Source organism: Pipistrellus kuhlii, unplaced genomic scaffold (assembly GCF_014108245.1).
Source record: "Pipistrellus kuhlii isolate mPipKuh1 unplaced genomic scaffold, mPipKuh1.p scaffold_m20_p_4, whole genome shotgun sequence".
NCBI lineage: Eukaryota > Metazoa > Chordata > Mammalia > Chiroptera > Vespertilionidae > Pipistrellus > Pipistrellus kuhlii.
This window is the reverse complement of record NW_023425540.1, coordinates 30,147,096-30,171,544: the sequence shown is the minus strand read 5'-3', so window position 1 is coordinate 30,171,544 and position 24,449 is coordinate 30,147,096. Positions and strand designations below refer to the sequence as shown.

The 24,449-nt window shown below is 34.3% G+C and overlaps 1 protein-coding gene across 2 annotated transcripts in view; it reads left to right on the top strand.

Annotated features, from left to right (window-relative positions):
- ADAMTS6 (ADAM metallopeptidase with thrombospondin type 1 motif 6) overlaps positions 1 to 24,449 on the top strand; it is a 192,554-nt gene that overhangs the window by 50,188 nt on the left and 117,917 nt on the right. For both annotated transcript variants that reach the window (XR_004983049.2, XM_036410424.2), the window contains exons 8-9: positions 19,179 to 19,222; positions 23,312 to 23,417. Coding sequence is in view for 1 of the 2 variants with exons in the window: in XM_036410424.2 (XP_036266317.1) it covers positions 19,179 to 19,222; positions 23,312 to 23,417 (150 nt within the window). In the remaining variant the exon portion in view is untranslated. The remainder of the gene's footprint in view (positions 1 to 19,178; positions 19,223 to 23,311; positions 23,418 to 24,449) is intronic.

Sequence of the window (24,449 nt, the reverse complement as noted above, 5' to 3'; positions counted from 1 at the left end):
CACTCCAACTAACTGAGTCACCCTGGCCAGGGCAAATGCTAATTGTTTTAATTTTACCTTTTGGATTTTAGATAAACAGGGTTTGTTACATATTGCTACATTCTTTGATGCCAAATATTCAGAAACAAATTGTTTTTATTCAGTGATTTATGAGTTTCCTTTAAGAAAAAGCTCTCTACTGAAATAGGATAGCTCATTTGGTTTTAAAATTACATTTATGAATGGCTTTTCTCCTGAAGTAAAAATTGTAGACTGAGTTCTGTTTGTCTCTTCCTTCACTGAATGCAGAAATCTCTGCTGAAGTCAATAAAAGGTTAGCAAGAGAGAAAAAAAATTATGATGCAAAGAATTAAGCTCAGTAATTCCTGTTGTTATAATTTTCATCTGAAAGAATGAAGTACTCTTTAATCTCTATTTCCCATTATTGAATTCATATAATAAATATCTATAGAATATGATTTTAAGCAGTGTGGTTACTTTACTAAATTTGATTTTTTTTTTGAAATAGTCTCGGAAAAGTACCTACTTAGCCTTAGATAATTATTTTTTAGAGGATTAATAATATTTATGACAGAATTTTCTCTGGGTAAAAAAGCAAAACATAAGTTATTTGATTAACTTTGATTATTAAGCTCACTAAATACTCTTCTGTTTATGTTTCATATTTCATCTGGCTTTCTTGGCAATGCTGTGAAGTTGAGGAGGCCAGTATGGGAAGATTATAGCACAGTGAGATGACTTGTCAAAGAGAATGTAACTAGTTGCTGGTAGAACCAGGACTAGGACTCAGACCTCCTAACAGGCTAGTTTCATGTTTCTTCAGCCAACCACATCTCTCATTTATAACCTATTGATTATTAGGCAGCCAGAGTTTTTTTAAATTAAAAAAAAAAATTGATTTGAGAGAGGAAGGGAGAGGGAGAGGGAGAGAGAAAGAAACATCAATGATGAGAGATCATTATTGATTGGCTGCTACCTACCCACCACCCCCCTTCCTGGGGATTGAACTCACAACCTGGGCATGTGCCCTGACCAGGAATTGAACCATGATCTCCTGGTTCATAGTTTGATGCTCAACCACTAAGCCACACCAGCCGGGCTGCAGCCGAAGTTTTAACATAAAAACGAGTTCTTTAAAAAATCTACCAGAACGATTCTTTCAGGCACACTACCCCTAGTTCATACAAAACAGTTGTTTAGAGTGACAAATACAAAATTATCATGGTAAAAATCATTCTCACTCAAAAAGATAGAGCATGGAAGTAAGGTGATGCATTGGGTTAAGGCACCAATCTCTAGCCCAACCGACTTAGATCTTTATCCTGGCATGAATTTGGTGGTACCTCCTAGTCCCTCATGGATTTTTTTTTCCACATCAGACAAAACCACTGGATGGTTTTGTGCAGTCTGGCAGGATTGTTAGTTGCAGTGGTGTAGAGATGGAAACAATTTGGGAGTTTGTAGGTTGAAACTGAGGTGCCTGGTTCTATGAAGTGGTATTGGTACTGAACTTTGAGTACCAAACTTATGTATATATTTAAACCAGTTTTCTTTAAGGTGGATGGTAGAGTTGGCTATTTGAGTGTCTTTGGAATACGGAGACATTCGGCATAATTGTACATCTTATAAAGAGGAATGTTGGAGCAGGATGGGTTGTAAATTCACTGCAAATTTAGAATCCAAACAAAACTCACTTCATGTTTGTATAAACTATTTTAAGCCATCTTGTTCTTACTAAATTTTTTTTCCTCTCTAGCCTGTAGCTTTTGTTTTTGATGCCAGCTTCCACTTTTTCTCGATGAGATTCATGTTTTATGGGTCTCCTGAATCACTTCTAGATGGTCCCATAACAGATTGATACCACTGTACTTGGTTAAATACATTATACTCTTTAGTTGCAAGTCGTTGTTGAGGATTCATAGGATTAACTAAGTTCTTAGGAGAGCCTACATGGTAGAGAGATGATAAGATCAACACTTTCTAAAAGCTCAATTTAGAGCATAGTATGAGACATTAAAACGGTGAGACATTTTATAAAAGAGACAAAGCATTAAGGGTATATTTTAGCAATTTCTATAAATGAAATAGATATATTTGGAGTTGATTGAAGAGCGTATTTTCTTCTCTGAACTATCACAACGTTCACCATTTTTCTTAGGTCTCTGGATTAAAGGACTTAATGCCATTAAGGGACCTAGGTCATAGTGCTTTGTAATGGCAAACTCTTTTTAAAAAATATATATATTTTATTGATTTTTTACAGAGAGGAAGGGAGAAGGATAGAGAGCTAGAAACATCGATGAGAGAGATACATCAACCAGATGCCTCCTGCAACCCCCCCCCCCCCCCCCCCCCCACACACACACACTTACACTGGGGTCGTGCCTGCAACCAATATACATGCCCTTGACTGGAATTGAACCCGGGACCCCAGAGTCTGCAGACCGATGCTCTATCCACTGAGCCAAACCAGTTTCGGCATGTAATGGCAAACTCTTAATGTGTGAATGAAATAAGAACACTTTTGAATTACAAATATAATATTGCCTTAAAATTCACAATTTCATTTATTTTTTACAAATTCATATTACCCAATTAATTCCAAAATAATTATAACACATGCAATCATTTATACATAGTTTTAAGTGCAATGCATTTTATTAAGGATGCTTTTATTATTTGTTTGATCCTCAACTTCTTTACCTTCACTCCTTCACATCCCACAGCAAACTCTATGCCAAAACCAGTTCGCGGATGTCAGTCTGCTCTAGAGGCTATTTCTTTACGAATCTTATCACTCCTAAAAAATAGGTGGTATCTTCATTTAAAATAAAAAGCTAAATAAAAGTGAATTGAGATATGGAAGGAAAACAGAGGTAGAAAGTCGAACACCTTTAATGTTCATTCTCCAAAACACACAATTTTAACATACCCTAAAACTTCAGGGAGCAGCTGCAACAATATTTAGTTGGAACTTAAAATCCCTAATAAATTCCACTTTCCCAGCAAGATAGAGTTTGAACAAAGTGATAAATGTTCCTATGGTGTCCATTGGCTTGAATTAATTTGAAGAGACATACGCAGAGGGGTTCCTTGGCAGCGATGAAAACGCATATAAACAAAAGATATTAAATGCTGAACAAGAAGAGGTGCAAAATATTTTCTCAAAAACAAGAGCTGAAAAGCAAGGCTCCTTGGGGCTCGCCAGCTGCTGTCTGGATCTTGGGAGGTGGGGTCCTGGTGTTTGGCTCCTCCTTTCACATCACATGTCTCCCATTCTCAGGGAAGATGCTTTTGGAGATGCATAAAGAGGGAAGGAAGGAATAGCAGTTTTCATCTGATCAGATCGTAGAGTCTTAAGTGTTATAATACACCACAACCACTAACGGGAGGCAGGCAGTTCTCCTATTTGATGAGACCCGGTCTCCTTCTTTTGAGGATAGCTAGTTAGCAAGAGACCTGCAAACATGTTTTGTTTTCAAGATAAAATATTTGTGACTGATAATATTTTAGTGGGTTATTATTAGGTACATCTGTGTCTTCAAATATTTTTGTGATTCCTTGTATTTTTCTGATTGTCAAGCTTGCTAAATAACTCTATTGATGACTTGAACGCATGAAATACATTGACAAAACCTGAAATGGTGTAAATTTTTAATCACTTAAGTGTAAGCTAAAAATATACCTACTAAAAGGAAGAGCCCTGGTATAAAAAAAAAATCCCCTACTATGAATGATTTTTTCGCATCAGTTTACTATATGAATGTGTGTGTTCTTGTGTTATAGCAGGAGTGAGGACTCAACAATAAAATTAGGAGGTGGAAGGAAGCAATTTAAAAAATAAACAATTAAGAAATCTAATCCAATGTTATGACAGCAATTATGCATTCTAGACATATTTTCTGAAATAATGTCATACCTGAAGAGTGCATTATTAATTTTACTAAACACTTTCTTAGTCCTATTATAATACTAACACAAACTCTAAAAATTTAATTAAAATGATGCTGATAATATTAACGGAATTAAAATAGAACCCTGGCCAAACTTTAGAGAGGGTGTTTGATTTCTCTTGTTTACTCTTTGTTTTACCATTTCCCCTGGGTAGAGTAAAATCCAATTCTATTTATTCAAGGTGGCTTTGTGTTTTATCTGAAAGTGGTCACAATTTTGGAACTTAAGTGGCTAAGAGCCATGACAGCTGAAGATGGATTTGGAGAAGGAATTTGATTTGAGTGAGAAAAAGACTGTCTTTACTTTGGTCAAACTTTTTTTTTTCTTGGTTCAGTAATACCAGATGTGGGTCTCACAGCTCAATTTTCTTTTTGCCATAATGATTCCTTGGTGAGAGTACAATCATGTCTAAAAAAAGTCTCCACCTTGGATTATTGCCTTGCCTTTGCACAGTTTTAACATATTATTGTCATCACATTTTAAAAGTATTCGCACAATGATTCATTTTCACATTTTTCTCATGTTGATAGTCACATCAATTATGATGAGTTTGTGACAGAACATCACCACATCACATTGCTACACACCCTTGGATTATGATGAATCCACAAGAATGGCCATCAGACTTTTTGCTTAGAAAAATTTTTAGTCTTGGAAGCAATGTAAGTGGCAAGGAGCTAGAGGAAAAAATTAGAAGATATACTAGATTTAGCCAACAAACAGCAAGAGCACTTTGGGGATTTCAAATTTGATTTATAACTATTCTTTTTAAAAGTTGACTACTTTTACAGTGCTCATAAGACTAAAAGAATAGTGTTTTTGGAAGAAAGGTTGGGGACTCTTTAAATTGGCAGATGGGGAAAATTTACCAGCCAAATAGGCCTTCATACTTGCCACAAAACCTTTCCTGACACTTCATTTATCCTAACTACATTAGGCTAATAACTTCTTAGTTAGCAACCTCCAAGGAGAGCCCTGTTGAACATCCTGAATAAACTGTGAGGAGGTTCCCAGCTTGCGATCAGTTATGTTATAATTCTGCAAATGCCATCTTTCACTGTCTGCTTTATGACTTTAATTAAGTGGAAATCTACAGAAAGTAGGATATTGTTAATTGCTTCATAATCTTTAGTAAAAGAGTTATTGTTATTTCTAAGTTATGCAGTTTACTGATGTGCAATTTGGAATTTGTGATTAATTTTAATAAAGAGATGAAAGAAAAAGATGTTGCTAGTACTATGAAACATAATTGCAAAAGTCCAATTCCCATTAACTACTGGGAGGGATTAATCTACTCAGTTCACCAATATTTATTCATATTAATAAAAGCAATAATAATTAAAGCATTGATAACATTTTATTAAAATTTTAATATGTACTGTATATATGATGTACCCAAATTTATCCACAATTTTAGGAGCTGTAGCTACTATTATTCTTCCCATTTTAAAGCTGAGAAAATAGGTTATTTAAGAAGGTGAGGGGTGGGATGATTCTAGAACTAGAATCAGTGCTGGAACCTTGTTAAGAAGGATACAGAAGTAGTAGAAATCGTTGACTTTGCTTTCAGTAGGCTTACAAACTAGTTGAAAAGATAAAATTAAATGGAAAAAGGAACAGTGAAAAATTATAGAGTAATATGTAATTAATTAATTAATAGTTTAAGTGGAGCTGGAGTTCAAAGAGATCAACAGAGGAGTCAGCAGAAAATGCTTCCTGGATGAGGTGAATCTTGCATTAGTCACATTTGTATAGAAAGATGTGGAAGAGATAAAGGGCAAGAAAATTAGAACATTTTGGGAGAGGTTATTAAGATTGCATTTGAAACTAGTCCAAAAAGGACAGTGAGACACATCATAGTCATTTTATTAACTAGTAACTAAAGAAGAATGAGAGTTCATGTTTACACAGAGCTCCATAGTGATTCAAACACCGGGGACAAGAATCTTCAGATTTCCGCCCTTTCAACAGTAAAAGTTTTCGTTTTCTTACCTTCAACAAATGATAAGGGCAATATGCTATTTTTCAAAACTGGCGGATTAGAATCCCACTCACTAACCATATGGTTTTAGGTCAAGTTATGTAACTTCTGTAAATCTTAGTTTACTCAAGCATAGAATGAAAATAATACCTTTTTGGTTCTTACCATGATGGTTGTTCTGAGGTCTAATTGGGAAAATTTCTATGGGGACCGTTAACACTTTATACAAATGTCATGCATTTTAAGCCATTTCTTTAATACAAACAATGTTTTAGGCCACTACATGCATTGCAGATAAAAATATAATGTTAAGCCTGTTGTTACTATGGCACTGATTATGGAATGCAGATGTATACCAATGAGGTAAGTTTCAATCATTCATTTGAAGATCTAGAGAAAAATCCTCAGGTTGAAATAAGACTTGCGTGTTTGGGAAAGTAGGTCATTGTGGTCAGTTCATGGTGAATGAGAAGGAACATAGTACTGGAGAGGCAGGCAAAGCCAGATCATTTAGAGTCTTTCAGGCTATGAGAAGTAGTAAAATCCAAACTACTTATTATCACTAAGATTATTTGAAAGCATTCTTCAACTGACCATAGCAGTGTTACCCTACTTTTTAATTGGAAGTGGAGTCAAGATAAGAGATCCTATGTTTCCAGGGGGTGGGGTGGGGGTAGGGTGGAGCTGAGAGGATACAGGAGTATGGGGCAGTGAGAGATCAACCAAAAGACTTGTATACATATCTAAGCATAACCCATCAATGCAGTCACTGGGAGGAGTGAGGGCATATGCTGGGGGTGGGGGTGGAAATGAGCAGGGAGAGGTCAATGGGGGAAAAGGGATTCATATGTAATACTTGAAACAATAAAGAATAATAATAATAAAAAAAGATGAGTCTTCTACATAAAAGGAATTGCTGCTATTTTCTCCCTGGCACTAATTTCTTTTGATCTCTTTCTTTACAGTTCATACATTGGCCTCTGATTTAAAACTGTCTTTTTGAAGAACCATAGATCTATTAAGCATACACATTTTATGTATTCAGTTCACAAATTGGCCTCTCAGTTAAAACTGACTGGTGTTTTTGAAGAACCATAAGTATATTAAACATACACGTGTTATGTATTCCAAAAAACAATATTGCAGTGAACTTGAACTTTTAAAATTTCTCTATAAATGCCTCTCAGAGTTTGACTGCTGGACTAGAAGCCTGTGCATTAACTGGAAAGTTATTAGAAATACAAATTATTGGACCCTGCTGCAGACCTGCTGAATCAGAAGCTGTGGGGTTTGAGTTAAGCAATCCGTTTTAACAAGTCCTCTGGGTAATTCTGATGCAGGATAAAATTGGAGAACCATTGTATTATATATATTCTGCTCCAAGTTAAGGATGTCCCAGTATAATTTCTATAGAAACATAGGTAGTTATTAAATATATGTACTGCTTTTCCATTTCCAATGTTACTATTATTAACATATAATGATATCCTGTTTTCCATGATGTCCCATGTAATAAAAATTACACCAACTATAAAAAAGGAGAGATCCTAAGTTTCATATATACACAAATGGATTATAAAAGAATAGCAATTACATATAGTGTACCTAGAAACTCCTGTACATTTTTAAACTAAGAAAAACCATTAATAGCTTCCTATGATTATTGAATACTCTGCTTTATATTAATATTTATTTATATTGTTGTCATCTAATCTATTCTAAATTCCTTTGGCCATAGATTGTGTTTTAATCAACCTTGCAAAGAACAGGATTTTTTTTTTAAAACACCAAAATAATGTATTATTAGGGTAATAAGCAACAGTCTCTTTCCCCATCCCTTCCCTGATGCTATTTCTTAGAATTCATCTCTATTTCTAAATAATACGGTTTTATGACAATTTTTTTATTTGTCCACTTTAGACATTCTCTTTTATTTGCTTCTTTTATGGATAATAATTTCACTGATTTAAACCACTGACTGTATGCCCATCTTTCTAATATATTTAATCATTCTCAATTTCTCTTTTGGATACCATTAAACAATAGAACTTTGTAACTTACAAACATCTTTTGCTTCTATACTTTGTACAGAGCGATATTAGACGTCACTAGATATTTTTAAAAGCTAGCTGGAACAGTTTTGTGCATGGGGAGCATAGAACACTTTTTTTCTCCATGGCAGTTAAGTCCTGATCCTTGTCTTCCATCTCTTAAGAGCATTGACTCTTGAAGAACTATGTATGATCTACAATTCATGTCTGTGTGATAGCAATAGATGACTTGATAGATTTTGTCTGGCTGTATATACTTCCATGTTAATAATGTTTAAATACCTACTTCCCACACAATGAAAACCAGATCAGTTTTAACATCCTTAGTATTTTATCTGGTATAGCTCCACATATAATCAGGTTATTATTAAAATGCTTTTTTAAAATATTCATCAGTAAACTTACTCAAACAAATCTTCTTTGGTTATAAACAGAATAGAAGACCTAGTAGAGCGAGGTAACCCAAAGAGTTAAAATATACTGTGATCCTCCAAGCTTTCCATTGTTTTCTGCAAACCTTCCCCCCCCCAAAAAAAAAAAAAAACACACACACAAAAAACCAAAACTGGTCAATATATTGGAGAAATTTTAATCTAGCTCTTTGAGACTATGAAGTTTTGGAAGCATTTTGGTTATTCATACCTTGAGATTTTTTGTGTTGGGCTGGGACCTGAAAGTGATGGAGCAAATTTAGCAAGGCCTCCACAATCATAATCATACCTTTTCAGAGGGTGATAAATTCTGGCACTCAAGTTTTTTTTTTTTTAGAACACTTAAATCTTTCTTATAGACATGTAGTGACAAAGTGTTCTAATATTCTTAATAAATTATTGGCAATTGAAATGGGAGAAAAATATAAGAAGCATCGATGCCTTATATCACATTATTATTAATCCTTGTCCTAGGATATGTTTATTGATTTTATTTTTTAGTGTGAAAGAGAGGGAGGGAGGGAGGGAGGGAGAGAAGGAGGGAGGGAGGGAGGAAGGGAGGGAGGGAGGGAGGGAGGGAGGAAGGGAGGGAGGGAGAGAGAAAGAAAGAAAGAGAGAGAGAGAGAGAGAGAGAGAGAGAGAGAGAGAGAAAGGATTAACAATGTGAGAGAGGAACATCTATTGATAACCTCCTGTCTCACCCTGACCAGAGATCTAATACTCAATCTAAGTTGTGCCCTGACCAGTAATCAAACCCACAGTCGGTTGGTGTACAGGATAATGCCCCAACCAACTGAGCTATACCATATAGGGCTCACCTTATTATTATTTTTTTTAAAAAAATGCTTCTATTGATTTTAGAGAGAGAGAAGAAGGGAGACAGAAAGATAGAAACATCAATGATCAGAGAGAATCATTGATTGACCGCCTCCTGAATGCCTCCTACTGGGGATCGAGCCTGTAACCCGGGCATATACCTTGTCCATGAATTGAACCATGAACTCCTGGTTCATAGGTTGAAGCTCAAACACTGAGCCAAACCAGCCAGGCTCAAATAATTTTTGTTAGACTAAAATAATTTTGCAAATTGTAATATTGGGTAGAAATAGGATAATGAAGAAGTATAGTAGGGGACAAATATAATGCAGTATGGTTAGGGAGGAAAAATAGCAAAAATCCAAAAATGAGTAACTGACTATATTTAAGTAAAGTTGGAAATCCCCTTAGCAGTAAGGGAATAATAAGATTAGTATGAGTTAACAATGTACAATGTTGTGGTTAAAGCAAACACAACACAAGGTCACATAAATAAGAATCAAGAATGTAGGGAACTTGATAATTTTCTCATTGTACTTGCCACTGGTCAGAGCCTTATGAAAGCATTGTTTTGAGTTCTGGGCTCCACCACTAAGAAGGACATGGTGAACTTGGAGAAAGTTCAGAGGAGGACCACAAAGATGATTAAAGGGTTGAAAAAGAAACCTAAATGAAAAAATGTTAAGTAGTAGAGATTATTATTATTCTAGAGAAGAGGAGAGGTATTTAATTTATGCATAAAGAATGGAGAACAGATGTTCTTAATCTTCACTGAATGTCAAACAAAAAGTAATCAACTTAACCTGTAGCATGAAGGATTTAGATTAGATATAAGAAAATTTTACACTTAAAATGTTAGAATAAGTGACTATGAGACATGTGAAGTCTTTTGTAATACTATAGATCTTGTTGGTGACATCAAACTACTCAAAAGGCATTTGAGACATTTATCACTTTAGTAGCTCATTAGGTACTAAAGAATTGAAAAATTCTTTTCTTTTCTGACTGAGAAAAATTAACAGTTGATTAATAAATTCTGATTATGATCAGTCCTATGGAAATGTGGCTAGTTGACTTGATAGAGTTAATGTAATTGGAGTTATAGTCAATTCTGTTAATAAGACATTATAGTGTGATGCTCCATTAAATTAGAAGAAGAGTCAATATGACCTCTTTTTCCGCTTTCTCTTAGTTAGACCATATTTTAGAAGACAATTGACAGCTGTTGTTTGTTCATTGATTTCGTGGAAAATATCAATAAAAAGAGAAATGATTATGTTGTAGTTTAAATATATTATTTTAAGATTTTAGCTTTACATCTATATCTTCAAATGATAAAGTCGTGTGGTGATGTTTTCTCTTAACAGTAGTTCCTTTATGTGCATTTTAAAAACGCAAAAATTTCAAAATCAATGTTCTTAAGTAGTTTGTTTGACCATAAATAAAAATTATTTATCTTTGCAAATCAGCTACCAACATACTTGCCTAACAAAGCCATAGCATTGGTTGCTTGTGGCTAGGTTTAAAGGACCTATATACTAACAATAGAAAAATTCTTCTCCTTGTTGAGCAATGCTCTACATGTATATTATGCTTTTCCTTTAAATAGCTTCTTTGGTTTTGAGGTTTTTGAGCAAGAAGACAAAATAGGCTGTGTATTTTATTTGAAGGCAAAGAGCTGTTGTGGTCTGCATGTTCTGTAAAACTAAAAAGATGCTATAGTAAAAATTTAGAAAAAATTTTTAGGTGTAGTAAAGTTCCTTCTATAAATTGTCCTTTTATTATAAATAACATAAAAAAACAATTTTTTTTTCACTCTTTATAAAGCATTTCCATTACATGTTGATGTTAAATAGAATATACACTAAACATAATGCTAGAGAAAGTTATATTTTTTTTATAGGGGAGTAATTTGTTTCTTAAGCAACAGACAAACTTAATTATTTTATTTCTTAAAAAATCAACTATTTTTATTAAAAAACTGTATGTATCTTTGTTCTAAGTGCTGTAATTTTAATATTAAAAATACATGGTTTGTTATTTACTCCCTAAAGGAGAAATATATCTGTCAGGTTGGGATTGATTAATTAGGTGAATTTAATGTACTCTAGAACCTGTCCCTTACTTGGAGATTTCAAAACCTTATTTTTGTCAGCATGCACATTTATTTTAAAAGATACACTTAAAAAACAAACCAAACTCTTGAAACTGATAATAAGAAATAAAAATGTCCCACTCATTGTTAATTTACAATGAAAAATATAGCTGACAATGAGTATGCAAGTTAGCATAATCAACACTTTTTTCCCCTGTAGCTAAATACATGAAAAACTTAATCATAATCTGAAGGCCATTTAATAATTTTATAATGAGAAATATAAATTCCCCAGGGATCAGAAACCAATTTAAACTCTCATAGACATTGTTTTTTTGTCCAGTGCTTTCCTCCTCCTCCACTTCCTCCTTTATCTCATCCTCTTAGGAACAATACGCTCTCTATAATGTACAGTTGATAAATACTATTTGCATTAATCTCAACAAGAGATACTTAGGATATATATTAGGAAGTTGTAAGTAGGGTTGAAATTAAGAGGATGAATATATCTACACTGAGAAAAATTATCCACTTCATGTGAAAGAACAAAGGAAAAGGAGGATTCAAAAATAATGCTAAAATGACCAAAGTTCAGTCCAATTAATTGTACTCCAGTGGTGTAAAAGTGTGAAAACATTTTCTCTTTTTGGTAATGCCCGATGAAACCTTTACTGATCTTAGAAAAGTTTCTAAGCTTCTTAAGATAAGGGGTTATGTTAGCCTTGTTTATGCTATTCCTTATGCCAGCACATGATAAGCTTTCAGCAAATAATTGCTGAAAAACTGGTTTAATTTTTAAATCTGTGAATAAGAATGAATCTGCTAGTATATAAATTTTGCATGAAACCAGCATATTCCATTATCTATATACCAAGGGAATCCTATATTAAATCTACCTTTAAATAATTTTTGCTTTCCTGACGGACAGGAACTTCATTATCTAACTGAGTTTTGATGCTTTTAAAATAGCTTTCTTACTGTTGTTGACAGAGGTATTGGGAAATGACACTGAACACCTACTGTGCTTCAGGCATTGTACTGGGTCCTGAAATACAGGAGTGTACAAAATAGACCAGTCCCTAATGTCAAATAATTTGCAATCTAGTGGGAAAGACATATACATGAAATTACCAGTCTGATAAGAGCTATGAAGGGAAATGTTAGGGAGCTCAACAAGTATTTCTTAGGGGAACCTCATCGAGTCAGAAAAGACTTCTTTGAGAAAGTGCATTGACCAGTACAAAGAATAGTATGTAACCAGCAAAGAGAGTGGAGTTGGTAGAAAAGTGTTTCAGATGGAGGGAATAGCAAGGTCAAAGTTCATGAGATGAAACGTGGTACATTCAGGAATTGAAAGAAGGCAAATATGGCTTGAGTTTGCAGAGAGAAACAGAGGTAGACTTAAGGCTAGACAAGTGGGCTGGGTGAGATACCCACAATATGAATGATAATCTTTAAATTGTTTCAGGAAGAGGCCCATTACCAGACACCAAATCTGTCAGCATGTTGATCTTGGACTTCCTCAAGAAATAGATGTTTGTGGTTTGAGCCAACCAACCTATGGTATTTTGTTACAGAATTCCAAAGCTGACTAATTCAGCAATTGGTACTGAGGAGTGGGGTACTGCTGTAAAAAGTACTTAAAAATGGGAAGTTTTGGAACTTGATAAGGAGTAAAGGCTGGAAGAATTTCGAACTGCATTCTAGAAGGAAGCCATGATTTCTATGAAGGTACTTTCTATGAAGGTATATTCTGACTGGGCTGGCGTAGCTCAATGGTTGAGCACTGACCTATGAACCAGGGAGTCATGGTTTGATTCCTGGTCAGGGCATGTGCTCGGGTTGCAGACTCAATCCTCAGTGTGGGCATGCAGGAGGCTGCTGATCAGTGATTCTCTCTCATCATTGATGTTTCTACCTCTCTCACTCTTCCTTCCTCTCTGAAATCAATAAAAAATATATATATTTTTAAAAAGCGATTCTGGTGAAAGTTCAGAGAGAAAAGAGTAGAGCTGTAGAGAAAGCTTCCATCTTCGTATAGAATACACAAGTAATCATGAACAAAATGTTGGTAGAAATATGGGTGATAAAGGTCAGGTTGGTGATGTCTCAGTTAGAAACTAGGAATATTTCTCTTATTTTTTTGTAAAATGGAGAAAAAGTGGTTCTTATAAACTGGCAAAGAACTTGGCTCAATTATGTCCATGTTCTAATGTTTTGTAGAAGAGTGAACTTGTGAGCAATGAAACTGGATATTGAGCTGAGGAGATTTCTAAGCAAAGTGTTGGTTTTTCCTGACTGCTTATAGTAAAGTGTGAAAAGAAGAACTGTATTGAAAGAGAGAATGTTGAGCTTAAAGAACTGGAACTTAAAGAGTTGGAAAATCTCACCTTGTTCATATTGCAAAAAATGAGGAAGTATGTTGGAATTGAACACTAAGGGTGTGGCTGATTGACTGTATTTGATAAGGAGATCAGTGTGGGTATGAACTGTAGAAATAATCAGCAATCTGAACAGAACCATCCATAGAGATGGAATTATAACAGGAGAAACACAGCCAACTGGGACTAGAAGAGAGAAAATAGGAGGGAATAAAGGAAGGCTGTGAACATACATTATACTTTCAAGTAGAAGAAAGCAGGGCCCCAAAGGCAATTCAGAGATCATCAGGGCTACTACTCTCACCACAGCCCAGAGAGTGTGTCCTTGGAGACAAGTCTTCCTCCACCTTGGAGAGCCATGTGGACAGTATGCTGCCACACTGAAGGAGCGGGCTACCCACAAAGTCATGTGGAGATGCTGCTACCTCAGTCGGTCCAAAGGGCAGAGCATCAACCAAAGAGGATTATTCTAGAGAACTAAGATCTAGTGGAATTTGCTATGCTAGATTTTGGATTTACTTGGACCCATTACCTCTTTCTTTTTTCGATTTCTTCTCTTTGGAATGAGAACGTCCATCCTATGTTTGTCCCACCATTGTATTTTGGAAGTACATAGCTTTTCTGATTTTACAGGATCACTGATAAAAAAAGAATTTTGCCTCATAATGAACTGTACCTAAATCACCCATATCTAATTTAGATGATACTTAGAGGAGACTCTCGACTTTAGAGTTAATTCTGCAATGAGTGAAGACTTCTGTGGGTTGAATTAAGTTTATTGGGGTGAGTTAAGGTTGTTGGGATGGAATGAATGTATTTTGTATGCAAGAAGGATGTGGATTTGAGGTGGGGATAGCTAGGAAGCGGGCTCTCTTGCATATGTTAGGCTAAATAATTTTTTTCTGTATTATTTTATTACAATTATTTTTATAACTGATGTAAGTTTCATAATTCCGGTGCCTCAGTGCATGTAAAAAAGAAAAGCAGAAAATTGCTGTGTCAACATCACTTGGCTTTTACCACCACCTCTAAGAGTACAAATGAGACAGCACAGGACCTAGGACATTCTGTTTGGAAGTAAGTCTGTGACTCACTGTTAAACAATGAGTCTCAAAGTTTAGATTTTTGATTCATTCTGTTTTAAAACTAAATCATTGAAAGGAATGATTCGTTGTAATGACTGTTTCTCTTACATAAGAATGGAATGTATTTTTTGGAAAAGGTTTTAAGAAACCATCCAGGTATTTCATCATTGTAAGGTAGTGCTATATTTTGCAGACCTTAAAATGGAATTTAATTATACATTTTGGTCAGTTTCTTTTGTTAGTCATGCCTAACCAAAAATGATTAGGAAATTAGAGCTGAAAGTACAGCAGAAAAGTGTACCAGTGCTGTAGTAACAGATATTCAACCAACCTCTGTGGTTTTGATCTTAGTCAGCCAGTTCTACATTATGAATTAAGGGTAAGGGAATGGCAATGTGTGTAGTCATCTCATCCAAAAGCAGAGCCCTGATTTCCTTTAGGCACCTATCTTTGTGTGGATTGCCTAAGATCATGTTTCTTAGTTCTTTTTTTATCTGCCTGAAGGCCTTTATTATTCTTTCAAGTAGAAGAAACAAAACAAGTACCATAGTGATAGGTTGTTTTTCTATCAAAAGTCAGAAAGCAGAGAACATTTTTAAAATTATATTTCAGCTTTTCTATCACTTTTTAAGACTCCACTGTACTTTGTAGCCAGCCTAATTTTCAGAGCACCTGTCACATTTGGGTGGGTCAAGATTTTTTAGAGATTGATTTGCTTCAAGGGTGTGAAGAGTGGGCAGGAAAAAAAGAAAAAAAAGAATTCTGTTCCTCTTGTATTTGTCATCTGGCACCAGGATTCTCCAAATCAAAGAGTAGACACACCAGACAATCTTGGAGCTTTACCTAAGTGTGCAGCCTACAAAGTTTGGTGGATCCTTGTCTGATTCATGCAGAATGAGGGCATGCCTCTAAAATCTTTTGGCCAGTCTGAAAACCACTAATTTCTTTCTTTAATGAAAAACATATTTTCAATATTTATTAAACATTTATTAGTCTAATTTTAGTCAATTTATTTTGTGTGTGTGTTGATAGTCAGAGACAGGTATAGCTAAAGCACATTCTGACTAAATACTGGTTATATAGAAATGTATACAATAGAATAAAAACCATTATATTCTCCCTACTCTCCCACCTCTTTCGTAGGTACCCATCATAATTCTCTCAGACTTCACAAACTTATATACACACTCATATAAATATACTTAAACATTTTTTCCCCCTATTTTGCAAACTATTTCCTAAGTTTTTGCCAGTAGAAAAACACAAATCTGGTTTGGCATTCAAAGTACTTAGTAATTTGTCCCCCCAGCACCAACTCTCTCAATTCATTTTCTGATAATTGACTCTGAATAGTCAATGTTTCAGCCTCTTTGGACTTCTCATAATTCCCTGCATACACTTTACCCTTTCCAGACTCTGCTACTTCGATTATTCCGTTCCCTGCATGGAATACCCTTCCTTTTTTATTTTATCTGAGTCTTAAAAAAAAAATCTATGTTATGTCATAAATGAATCTGTTTCCTAGTTTGCTGTTGTGTAACCACTCCTTCCTTTGTATTTCCATAGCATTTTGTATATAACTTGACTATAAACAACAATCATCTTTATAATAGCTAGTGAGTATTGACTCTATTGTGTGTAAGCTTAACTTTTTTACATTTATTTAATCATCTTTCCACAATATTTTGTAACTCACCTGCTTATATGTCTTTTCCCAAAAAGAACACAACCAACTTACTTATCCATCTACATGTAGGCTCTAAACCTGGACATGCAATAGGTGCTCAGCAAAACCACGTATGAATGAATGAATGTAAAAATGTTGCTGTTCGGTGCTTGGTATTAAAGGTAATGCATAGAAAGCAATAATTGCTTTCTCTGTAATATAGAATACAGAAGGATACAGAGTGAATGGAATTTGCAAAAGCCAAAAAGGAATGGCCTGGCTTTTCCCTATAGAATATCCTGTAGAGAATTCTGCAAGTAAATCAGAGGATTGGGGAAAACTGAGGAAAACGCAAATAGAATTACTTTAGTCTAAGACACGTTAGTCTGCATTATTTGTTGATGGCTTTAGCCTTTGTGTAGGTATTTTGGCCAGTCATGACAAAATGAAATAATATTCATCAGAAGTGTAACATAAACGGTGTAGGCAGCATGAGCGCAATAAGAGGAGGTGAGAAGACTGCTATCAGGTGGAAATACAAGTTGTATTTTTCTGTGATCTTCAAACATTTTGTTTTATTTGACTCCTAATATAATTTTGAAAAATGATGTACCACTTTGCACATTATAAAGTTGATATCTAAAAATACTTATTTAATCATAAGCTTTAGTAGCTACAGAGACTAAGTTAAAAACATATGATATGATATATATGTACTTTAAATAAATGTTGTCACAACTTTGGAGTTGCCTATTTCATTGAATCATAAAAAAATGTTCACCATGTAATCTGATTGCCTAAGTCAGTCCTCACTGCCAAACTACTTAGGTAAGTCAGACTTATTGTCTGTCAATAACAAGCATGGCTTTATTTTTTAGTTCAAATGAATAGGCTAAAACACTCCATGATAATTTCGCATCTGAATTCTGATTGTGAGAGGGATATATAGACAGGCTTATAAGCAATCAGACAGACAGGTATAAATAAATAGAGTCTTGCCAAGATGAAATAAACATTGCACCCTTCAATTTTCTTGCTTTGTAAGAGATTATGCCCTGGGATCCATGAATTCTTGAATTATTCCTTTGCATTATGCTCCGGAGACTTGTACACCCAAGAGCAATATACCACAATGAGGATTGGGATGGGTGAGAAGTATGCTTTTTTTTTTTTTTTTTTTTTTTTTTTTTTTTTTTTTTTTTTTTTTTGTAAAGTAGAATCAGGGCAGTTGTGAAAGGCAAAAGACGAAAGGTAAATTGATGGCTTACAGGTGCATTCTCAGGCAGTTCCGTTTTGGGAAAAGCACAGTGGAAGCTGAGGGTTTGGAGATAGGTTCTGCTCAAACACTTTTATCTGCATTACCCTTTATGAAAAGTCTTTGTTTGCATTTCCTTGAAGACTGCTGGTATGGGTTGTGTCTATGTAACATCATAGGCATCTACACAGTATGATCATAAGATAAATGGATTTTAACACCCAGATTATACTTTCTGGTGCTTTGCTACATACAAGTGCCCTCTCTGTATCTTACAGTCAAGGGTGTACCAGATACCACAACCTATTGGTTTACCGGGTACAAGAGAAGAGAGACAATGAGTGTGTGAATGGTCAAAGTAGAAAAGTTATACAAAATCACATGTAAGGAGACATTTGTAGAATTTGAACAAGATGAAGATGAGGTGACTAAGGGATTAATTACTAACACGTTCCCCCAGTAGTGTGGACTAATAACCATTATATACAATAAATAAGAACTTTTTACAACATGGATTTTCCTGCAGTTTGTGAAATTTTATTTTTTAACTAAAAAGCTTTGTACTTCTAGCCTAAAATATAGGCATATAAAATATTCAGTCTTTTAAAAGTTTAGTTTTTATTCTCACTTTGAAACATGTATTTTATTTTAAAAATAAGTTTGTAAGAATATTTTTAAAATGCTTAAAAAATAAATGTTTACATCAATATTGATTTAGCATTCTAAATGTAACCTTTTAAAAATATGCAATGTTACTTTATGAACATCATTTGTATTGCGTTACAATGCGACACAGCATCAGAATAAGTCTCAGCGACATTAGGAAAGCTTCCTAGTGAGCTATTTATTTAGCTGTTTATAAAATCTCTTAAAGTATTTGCATTTTAGCCACGCAAAATTGCTGGCATACAACAAGGAAAAGTGTGCGATATCTATTTTGTTTTCATTGCTTTCTTGCTCTGGTTTTTATTTAATTCAATAAGAACCCCTTTTCAAGTTGAATGAACACCAAATGGTGCTTGCAGCTCAGAAGTATGAACTACTGTCTGTGGCTATAATAAGAAAATATTCCAGCAGGTTCAAAAAAGATTGGGAATTAAAAAAAAACACTACCTGTTCCCTTTTTGTAGAAGCAGTAGCAATCTGCAGACAAGCTATTCTAGCTTCAAGACAGTAAGGTAGATGCCTTTTCGGAACTTGTAATTACAAAAATCCACTTGAACCTTTCTTTCTTGCTGGCAGGTGTCCTGCTGGCTGGTAGCCAGAGGCTGTGAGTGTAGAGCAGCCAGCGGTGTCCCCCAGAGTGCTGAAAATGCCAACACTCCAGCTGGCTGCTCATAATTGCAATGATTGTGGTCTGACAACCAAAGCTCCAAGAAAAAAAAATGTGATGAATATATGAAACTATTTTAAAAATTTGATCAGATTACAAATTTCATCTTTTTTCTTCTTCTCCTCTATAGATATGATATCTGCACTTATAAAAATATGCCCTGCGGAACACTGGGTAAGTATTTGATAAAAGGAGGAGAGTTCAAATTGTCTCTTTGGTCCAGGGGCTTTGCTCTTTATTATTAATTTGGTCATTTTCCTTTCTGACACATCTGAAATGACTCCTATAAATTGTTAAACCTAATCTTTGTGGATATGTCACCTACTAGGAAACAAGAAGAGTGATGATTAAAAACAATTTAGGAGATGATTAAAAATCATCAAACAATAATGATAAATCAGAAGTTGCCACTCATTTTCATGTAACGTATTTTCCAAAAATAATAGCAAGGAATTTGAGAGCAAATAAAAGCAACCAGCATCTTTAAATTTCAGGCGAGGAAAGGAAAGGCAGAAACCACTTTGGAGATTCTTAAGGAAGAAGCATTGAGAGTAGTATTTATTTTTAATTTTTTTGGGGGGTGGTGGTGCAATTTGATGGAAATAGTATATCCCCATATATTAAGATATTATTGGAAATTTTTAGTATCTGAACGAAAAAGAGCAACGTTGTAAAATATTACAGATAGTAGCAGAGAGGATACAATTATATTTCTTGTGTGCCCCCAAATCATTTGTTTTTAAAAAATAATTTTTGTAATAACCTAGAATTTAAAAAAATCACATTTTGTTGCAGATCTTAACTTCATACTGATAAAAGTTAACTACATTAACTTCAAGTAAAATAAATTTTAAGCAAATAGAATTATTTTAAGAAATGGGGACTTTTTTATGATAATTTTTTAGTGTCAGGAGACTTTAACAGACTCAGAAGTTAAGCAACTGAAGGTGAATTCTCTAGTTTCTCCATGACAAATCTCAATCTTTTTACCTGTCAAGGAATAATTTTAAAATCTACTCCTATGCGCCTCATAAGAATGTTTTAAGATCAAATTAAAATAGGAGTGGGGAAAAAAGTATTACCCAACTTCCTGGGGTGTTCAGTGAATCATCTCTTTGGAGATTAAAATCTCTCTTGATGATTTTACCTGCCTTCCAGTCTTCTCCTACCTCATTTCCCTCGGGATTTATGGCTAAAGAAGAAATCTCAATTAGCGAAGGATGAGTATTACAGTGGAGAAGTTTTCTAGTTAAAAAGTATAATACAGGAAGATCTCTCATCAGAAAGATTTTATTTGTAGTAGTTTAGGTTAACAAGACCAATGTAATCCAATGGAAGGGATTCTGAACCGGAAATGAACGCCTGGTTTTGATAGTTTCAGTGCATTGCCTCTTCTAGTTTATTTAGCTCTTTGTCCCTCAGTTTCTTTATCTATAAAGTAGAAGTAGTGTCTGTCCTTCTGCTACAGGATGTTCTTAAAATCAGTTAAGTAAGAAAATATAAAGGTATTTAGTAAAGAAGTATAATAGTATAAAAATGAACAGCTGTTATTATTTAATGTGGAGATTATACTGTTTAACTTACCTTTTCTATTATTTTTCAAATTCTGCAAGCATTTACTAAGTGCTTAGTCAACTTTAAGTACAGTAGACACTAAGCCTCAAAGAAGGTACAAGCCAGAATGTATGTATGTATGTGTATACACATCCTGTTCTGCTTTTTGAAGAGAGATTGTTTACATTGAGATACATTCTTCATTGGGACATTGGAGAACACTGTCCCAGTAATAACACTGCTTAGAACTTTTATTGTCCTTTTTATTAAAGTAAATTTGAGGTCTTTTCCTACCCCCTCTCCTTTTATATTTTTCAAAATAATGTGTTCAAATTTTTATAGTTTACTAATTTCTAGAATCAATACAGGCCAATGCATTTTCAAGCTCAATATAAAATTTTCAAAATTTAAATCATTCTGACTTATTTTTATACTGTCTCATAGTGAAAACTGAATAAACTATATATGTGTATATATACACACACACACACATGTATTGACCTTTTGTGGGAAATACAGTATCAGTACAGAAGTAAGCAGGTTTTTTCTTTTTGAATGGCCATGCTAGTGACTTTCATGTTGGTTTTGTGCTGATGCTTGTACATTCTCTTGCTTACTGAGTACTTTTGATGACCATTTTTGAACCTAACTAAGTAGTAGATTTAAGGGTGCAAACTGTGGCCATCAAACTAAGGAAATCTAAATGGCCCAAATAGTAATCAAACCCCTATTAACACAATCACACATAAGAACTTTGACAGCTTCGATTTTATAGGAATACAGAAAATAGTGGGGGGTTGTGAAAATGCAGTAGCATTTAAATCACTCTTTCATTTTAGTTAAGATTTACCTTTATATCTTCAATAAGTAGTAGTTATTTCCAGAATATATTCTTTCTTAAGTTGTCATTTTAGTAGAGTTAATGGTTTTATATCAGATGCAGAGGTAAAGAGCAGTGCTTACAAATACACCTCGGGGAGTAACTGAAACTTCTCAATGAAAAATGCAGCACATGGCACATATCAAACAACAACAACAACAAAAAAGCTAGCCCATGGAATAATATATTCTGGGAAATGTAAGAAATGTTAATTTAATAATAATTCTTCTTATTATTAATATATACTTATTATATTATGTATTACATATTTTTTAACCTAATTTTATAAAGCTTGAAACAGGTTTTTGAGTGGTGTTTTTATCCCATATCATGGACCTTGTTGAACCCAATAGCTTGAAGCCATTTAATATACTGCAAACTTTTTGTTTGTTTGTTTGTTTGCTCTCTCTGTTTTTCTTTCTCTCAGTGGAGTCCCTCTTTTCACATCCTCTTCTTCAGGTCCTAAGACTTTTAAGTGAATGGAAGGGCAGGACAAGGGTAACACTAGTGTTTATAACTCTGTGAAACAGAAATTAACCCCTTCCCCAACTGCTGCCTCTTCCACATAAAACAGTAGGAAAAGTAAACAGTCTATTAGCAAATCCAGCACTAACCTCCTCTCTGTTCCAATGTGGTTATTATGTGGATATTTCATATTAGAAGATCCAGAGAAACAATTTCTAGAGCTTTCTCCTCAGTAAAAGGATGAATTGAATGTCTTTTACTGTTCCAAATCAGAGCAACTGGGGGAATTATACCAGCACAGAACATTGTTTATTGCACTCGGTAAATATTTATTGAATTGGATTCAAATCACTTTTGTTGGGAAGATAATTATTAATATTTGGCTGATGATAGTAGACTACTAACATATAAAGAGTCTTTCCTGGTTTTCCTTCAAGTTCTTATAAATAATTTCGCCCCTATGTGTGGTAAGTATGATTTGGCATCTGTTTTCTTACAACCCATGATATTTTATCTTCTACACAAAAATGATTCTTTTTCTAAGCACTGTTTTAAAGTTGCATACCAATTCACAGAGCCTGATATTCATTTGGAAGTAAATAATTTAAGCTTTTACATACTAACATCCCTAAAGGAAGAATACTTTGAGTAACATAACATTTCACTAGAACCAGTGAATTAACACCGTAATTTTTCTTTATTAATATAATTCTACGACATCAAAGGGGGATGGGAGAGGGGAGAACTAAATTGGATATGTGAATGACTTTCCTATCATTAAAACACTTAAAGAAATTGTTGCATTAGTATCAGGACTAATTTCAACAACCTCCTGTCTTTAACATTTCTCCTTTTTCTCTTTTGAATCATTCATTTTTTTTAATTTTATAAAAATGTCATTTTAGAAAGCCATTTGGGATTCCCCTTTTTTTTTTTTGGTAACTAAAAAGTTGCTTGTATATTTTTATGAACCCACTAAACTTAAACAGATCTCTTTAGAAAAATAATGTGGATATATTTTGCTTTCTACAGCTAAAGAATGTTAAAATAGAAATGCTTTCTTGAATTCCCTCTTCTGGCTCAAGTTACTAGGTGGTCCCAAGTTACCAGAAGTAAAATTTATAAATCTAACCCCTAGTCTAGACATTTTCCAGCACTGACTGCAGTTCAAAAAATATTAATGTCTAGCCGGCAAAGTGAAACTCCCCCCTGTGATTTTGCAAATGACTAGAAAGTTAACCTTTTGCCAACTGCTCCTTCTGTGCATGGAGGTTATTAAAAAGAATCCAGGCATTTATAAGTATGGGCTTTTTAAGACTGAAACACCTTGGCTTGACCCTTTGTGTCTCCTTCTGTTTATTCAGGCTTGGCCTCTGTGGCTGGAATGTGTGAGCCTGAAAGGAGCTGCAGCATTAATGAAGACATTGGCCTGGGTTCAGCTTTTACCATTGCACATGAGATTGGTCACAAGTGAGTGAGTTTAAGAAAATCAAAATAAATTTTAGAGCTCCACTCCTTTGAGCAACTCATAACTACTGTGCGGAACATGTGTGCTCAGCCACATTTTACTGCCTTTTTGTCTGATTTCAGTAGAGAATGTTATCATTTAGGGTGCTGGGATAAATCATCTTAAGAACTGGAGACTTGTTAAATAATCTTTCTGATTCATGACTAGTATCCTCCGAGTGGCGAATACATCACACTTAAGTTTTGTGATATATGTACATGTGCAGTAATTTAGTTTTAGCGTGGTCTACTCAACACCCGGCTCCTCTAAGTGAAATTGTTGAAATGATCTTTCTTTTCCTCAAGTGACAATACCTTTATATTTTAAAATTATCATTGACACCAGTTGCATAAAATTTACTTTGAGTTTTCACTCTTCCTACAGCTTGTGAGCATCTTTTCCAGGCATAAAGTTTGTGCAATCATTGCTATGTAACTTATATTTTTCAGGTGTACTTTGTGACATTAAAAAAAAGAAAGAAAGAAAGAAATGGTGTTCCAAGAGTAGTGAGATTTCATCCTTACTACCTTTTAAGAGGATCTAGTTTTTAGTATTTGTTTTAAATCTATCTGTCCTATCCACCTCTCATCTATAAAACCCTACTTTCTTTACTCCAAACACAGGCAGTAGTAAATGTAAAAGCCTGCTCATGTGAAGGGAGAGGAGTTTGGAAACTTTAAAAGGATAGTCAAACATTTTTATGTCAAGCAAGCAATCTATTTGCAAGAGCTCCTGACATTTGTATGATCTAAGTTTTACAGTCTGGTTTTTTTTTTTTTTTTTTTTTATAAAAAATGGGTGGGGGAAAAAGAACAAATAAAAATGAATGTTTATTGTACACTTGCCTTAGCGATCATTCCTGAGATAAATTTGTAGTTGAGCTTTTTTTTTTTTTTTTTTTTTTTCCTTGAAAGAGGAGAGTAAAATTGGATCAGTTTGTTGCATTATTTGGAAAATTGCAATTTAAATTTTACCAAATTAGTATTCATTTATGG